The sequence below is a fragment of the Aptenodytes forsteri genome, unplaced genomic scaffold (assembly GCF_000699145.1).
Source record: "Aptenodytes forsteri isolate BGI_AS27 unplaced genomic scaffold, ASM69914v1 Scaffold188, whole genome shotgun sequence".
NCBI lineage: Eukaryota > Metazoa > Chordata > Aves > Sphenisciformes > Spheniscidae > Aptenodytes > Aptenodytes forsteri.
Genome location: NW_008794371.1, coordinates 1,084,549 through 1,089,848, shown reverse-complemented (window position 1 = coordinate 1,089,848; position 5,300 = coordinate 1,084,549). Strand labels below are relative to the sequence as shown.

General features: G+C 39.2%; 1 protein-coding gene across 1 annotated transcript in view; it reads right to left on the bottom strand.

The window, feature by feature from the left end:
* NCBP3 (nuclear cap binding subunit 3) overlaps nt 1–5,300 on the bottom strand; it is a 20,443-nt gene that overhangs the window by 13,892 nt on the left and 1,251 nt on the right. The window contains exons 3-5 of the mRNA XM_009287635.1: nt 3,494–3,559; nt 1,236–1,341; nt 94–219 (exon numbers count right to left, since the gene is read on the bottom strand). Coding sequence (XP_009285910.1) covers nt 94–219; nt 1,236–1,341; nt 3,494–3,559 — 298 coding nt within the window. The remainder of the gene's footprint in view (nt 1–93; nt 220–1,235; nt 1,342–3,493; nt 3,560–5,300) is intronic.

Below are 5,300 nucleotides of genomic sequence, written 5' to 3'. Positions count from 1 at the left end.
AAAAAAAAAAAAAAAAAAAAAAAAAAAAAAAATTTTAAAAAAAAAAAAAAAAAAAAGAGTAAGGACTACAGACAAAAGACTCCATTTACTTACATGATGTATCATCTAACCACTCAATATGAGCAGGAGGATACTCTTTGAAATAGGCAAAGATGTCCTGTGTACTCATCTCATCCACCCCACAAATGTAAATTGTGTCCAGTCTCACTTTAGGAATTGCTATAAAGAGGAAGAGATACAAAACTGGTTCTTATTTCTATAGAGCAAGCTTTTATATTAGTAACATGGGTTTATAAAGCAAACATTTTAAATAAGCTAAAGGGAAGCTAATTAAAGCAAAGGATGATGTACACCATTCTAAAACACCGTAACTTGAATTATTATTCCACAATGCAAAACTTTAATAAATTGAAAATTAAAAAGCATTAACATTACAAGCATTGGTAGATGCACATACTGCATAGCAATCAAACTGCCTTAAAAACATTTTTTTTAAACGCTGCCAAAGTACTACCATCAAGTAGCCAGAATACTAATGAGGCCTGTGACCAGGACGTGCGTACAAAGCACTTCCACTTGTATCATCCGATGGAGAGCTGTTACAGGCCACGGCTTAGTGGGTCCAAGCTGCCAGTTGGGAAAAAAAAAAAAGCCTTGAGAACTAACTGGATGCCAAAAGCGCCAATCTGTTGCGCACACATCTGCCGGCTGATCTGCTTATATTCCGACATGCCCAGCTTGCCATCTAAGAGCACATGCGCAATCAGTCCAGCTTCACTGCGCGTACAGCACAGAATCTGATCTCACTGTGCATGGGACACAGAGTCCTCCACTCATACACAAACAGTGACCAAGGTCTTTTCGAAGAATTTAAAGATCCTTAAAGCAGCACTGATCCAGAAAATGAATCTTGGACATGTTGTAGCACTAGGTGCCGTTGCCAAACAGTAAATAAGGTACACAAAAAATGTTTTCTTCTTTTGTAAATAAGGTACACAAAAAATGTTTTCTTTCTGGGGTTGGTAAAATGGGGAGCAAAATGATAACTGTCAAGTAGGTTAAAAAGTAATGACATTAAAACAAAAACGTGGGGGGAAAAAAAAAGTTATTTCTTTTGGCAACGATCTGGGAAAACCTCTGGGATGCAGGAAATATTATAGGATAAATCAAGTAAAGGAACTGTGAGGAAGTGAACAACAGGATCTTTTCTTCTTGACTGTTGGATAAACTTGTACCTTTCTTCATCATGTCCCGATCCAGCGCCACATTCCTTTGGGCAAGATTCACTTCAGCTCGAAAATGAAAGCGTTTTGCTCTCTGTTCCTTTTTCTCAATCGCTTCCTGCAAAATGCAAAACAATGCAGTCAAAACAGGAATCACAGCAGCATTCCCAACAAGAGATTTAAAGTAAAATTTACCAGACAACAACAATCTATATTAATAATTCTATTAATTCTAAAGAGACTTGTATGTTTCACAACGCAGAAATAATTCATTGAAACATTTCTGTGCCACGTAATAGTTTTAATGTAGGTCCAGCAACATAATGGGAATCAAGATGCACGGAAAACAAGCTATCTTGGACAATGCTCAGACTCCATGATGGAACAGTAACATAACCTTTTCCTTCCTAACAAATGTACAGAGGCTGTGCTCAAAAAAACCCTCTCTTAAAACTAGCATTTCTACCACATGGAAAATTGGTCTTTTAAGAGATTTTTCCTTATCTGTTTTTTAAATATATACAAAAATGTAAACTTGTCTCTCTGACCATGAATTTAACACCACTAGCTGGAGTGCTAACCACAGATATCTTATTTAGACTGGCAATTCAAGCTGCTTTTAAGTAGCTCATGAGCTATAGATATTTTGTATCTTTATTTTGTAGTATACCATATCTTTTGTCTGGCACTCTAACGTAATTCCTTCAGGGTCATTGCAGGGAACCATGCTACTAATTCTCAGGTCTCAGCCATGCTTGTCAATAAACCAGTTTCCAGCAATCCCAATCCAATTGGAAAACCTGCACTGGCTCCTCCTTCTTTTTCTATGATTTCAGTTACGGGATTTCTAGCCACATGACAATCTCAGAGCCTTCCAGTTCCATGATCCAGTGCCCAACTGTAGCAAACAGCTCTTCTACAGCCTTCAGTATCACTGAAGAAAGCATGACTGTCAACAACCTTATATCTTTCTGGCAATCTCACTGCATGCTTACTCCCCAAAACCACCCTTGCAATGTGAATTTACATTCCTTTTCCAATCTATGGAAATCACATTCAGCTGCTACCTTCTTCCACCCACTAATTTCTACAAGAAAACTATAAACTATATAAAACTATAAACTATAAACTATATAAAACTATAAACTATAAGAAATAGTTTATGGGGATCTTGTGCAATTTTTGAAACTGACTGAGAAGCTCCTTATTCTACAGAATTTATTAGGAAGCATTATAGATTTTTGGATGTTACTAACCAAGGTCAAATTTGGAGCACAAACTGTGATTAAGCAAAAACTGCCACCAATGACACCCAAATAAACATGGGCTTATTACTAGTTTTTAAAGATTGCCAAAACATCTTTGACAACATTTCTTAAAGTTTTTCAGAGTTGCATCGTTAAAGAACATAACAAAAGATGACAGCTTTCCCCTAACTAGAGGAACTTCAAATTCTTTACCGAATTACAATACACACAAGCTAGCTATTGAAGCCGAAAAGCTGAGTTTCAGTCTTCACCTGAAATCCTTTTTGTACTCTTTGATAAGCACAATCTTCTGAGTTTCAGTAATGCAAAATGGGAATTCATGTCATTTGTCAACGCACTGTTGTGGTGGGGATTCATATTTGTTAGAACATGTGAAATTGTATCAGTCCTATAAAGTATATGACTAAATGCTTTTTCTTCACTACCAAATGCTAGATATAGTGGTCAATTGTACAATATGAAACAACAGCCAATTTAGTATTAAATGTAGACGTGAGCTGTAGGATTAAACTCCTGAAGTTCCACAGAATTATGTAACTAAGTTATTTAAATGCAACAGCTGTTCACATTCTCCAAACTATGTCTTAAATAATTAAACAACAACATGCCCTTGGAAGATACAAGGCAATGAAACCAGATTTTCCTGCCAAGCACTTGTTCTTCCTTCTGTCACTCACCTAAGAGGAAAACCCGCAGCTGACTTGTCTCAAAGGGCTTTGTTTTGCAATATCGAGTGGCACCAAGGCGATTTCAATAGAAACATTTTCAGGTTTTGGCACACAAATTTTTGTAGCTTAAAAATGCTAATTCTCACAGTTTACAAGAGATATCAGGTCCTGATGCAGGCCACAACCAACAAAAGGAGAATTCCCCAGAAAAATGCCAGCTATCTGAACATGAGGCTAAGCTTCTGTGCACGCTGGGGAAGAAATAAATGAAACGGTTCCTCCTTTCCAGTAGCAATAATTAGAACATGTTGAAGAACCACAGCACAAAAATTACCTTGGAGGTTACATCTATTCCAGTAATGAAACTTCCAGCTTTGTTTTCGTATCTCCTACTAGTGTCCTGAAACAAAGCAAAATGGTGGTGAAATCACAATGAACACCAAAAGCAACATACTTGCTATGCTGAAAAAAAATCTGGCCATTTCTACAATAAATACATCTTCTTTTCCTTGATCCTTACTCCAAGCTACATCCCTAGATAGACAGGTACACAAGCAATAACTCTCGCTGATGTCAGTGAAGGTAAAAGCACATGAACTGAACCAAACTTCCTTTACTATCAGGATTCTTTTCTTCAGCAAAATTGTTTCTGTGTCTGCCGCTGCTAAGGTTTTTCCTTACTCTCTCTCAGCCATACAGAGGAAGTCATCAAACACCTTTCCTAGCTAAAACTTCCACAATTTTGGTTTTGGGTATAATTTCCTTGTAAAACATGAACAGATTTAACAGTGATACCTAACTCCTGAAGTGTCAACTTGCAGCTTTTAGTCTCAAAACTCAAGCCATACCCACAATTAAACACTTAACTTTTTATGCCTAGCATTATTTCAAACCCAACTTCCAAATACCAGCAAGATGAAACATTACTGTTTTGATACAACCCTACTGATAAAGAGTAAAAACGGAGAATGATGTGGGAAAAAATATTACAAGTTTCATTTCCATCAGTCAGGACTGCTGAATTCACAAGACTGCACTAAACCACACAGACCCTGGAACAATGACCCAATTCAGTCCCTTCCATTGTTTGCGTATGTAAAAATGGCACCTCTTCATTCTGGCACCCTCAGGACCATCACCTGGCAAAAGTCTGGAGCTGGAAGAATACCTCTTGCTTGCTTTAGGAGTAAACGTGTTCTTTACACTTGTGCTGCAATAATTATTTTGGCTAAAGGACTTTTTCTAGAAAGTAGGCCAGTCTCAGTTTAGAAATACCAAAGTACACACAATCTAACCGCTTTTCTTAGTAACAGCATCAAAGTTTATCTAAGGCTGCTAAATGTTTAGAGCTATTAAAAAGAAAAAGCAAAGCAAAATAAACGTTATTTTTAACTTTAAAAAACCCCCACTGTCTAAGGTGGACTCATGGAGCACAAGGAAGTACAGTAGGGTGCTGTTTCTTAGGCCACATATTTGGTAGAACCTCAAGCATGTTGGTAAATCAGCTAACTAGAGATTAGTTTCTAAAGTGATTTCCACACAAGTTTTGAGGCAAAAGATTACTTAGGAGGTTAGAAGAACTCTGACCCACTTTTATGTATTAAACCTGATCCTACTAAAACTTATACAGGAACAATTAGCAAAAACGAAGGGGGGGGGGGGAGAAAGAAAACCTTCAGAACTCACCCATCAGAGCCCACATACCCAGCGCCTCTGACTCAGTTCTCCCACAGTCACCTCCCCCCTCCCTACTCCAGGTATCCCCTATATTTCTTGCATCAAGCATTCCTTTTACACTCTCCCACCCGCAGCCTTCCGTGATGGACTCATCACGACACCCCAAACCCTCTTTTCCACCACCCCACCACCTCCTTTATTCCCTCCGCTCCCAAGCACATCCTGGCCGCCTCCTCTTACAATTTGCCCCCAAACTCTCCTCAGATACCTCTAAGTCCTCTCATGGCCCCGCTCCCCGCCACCCTCACCCTACCGCTTCCCCCCGTGCACCTCCCACCCCACGTCGCCCCTTTTCCCACCAAGGTACCTCCAATTGGCCTTACAGACCCCTGCAGACCCCCTCCCCCGTACCCTGCCTCTCCTCAGGGGCTGGTCCCTCCTTCGTCCCCCCTGCCCGTGACCCC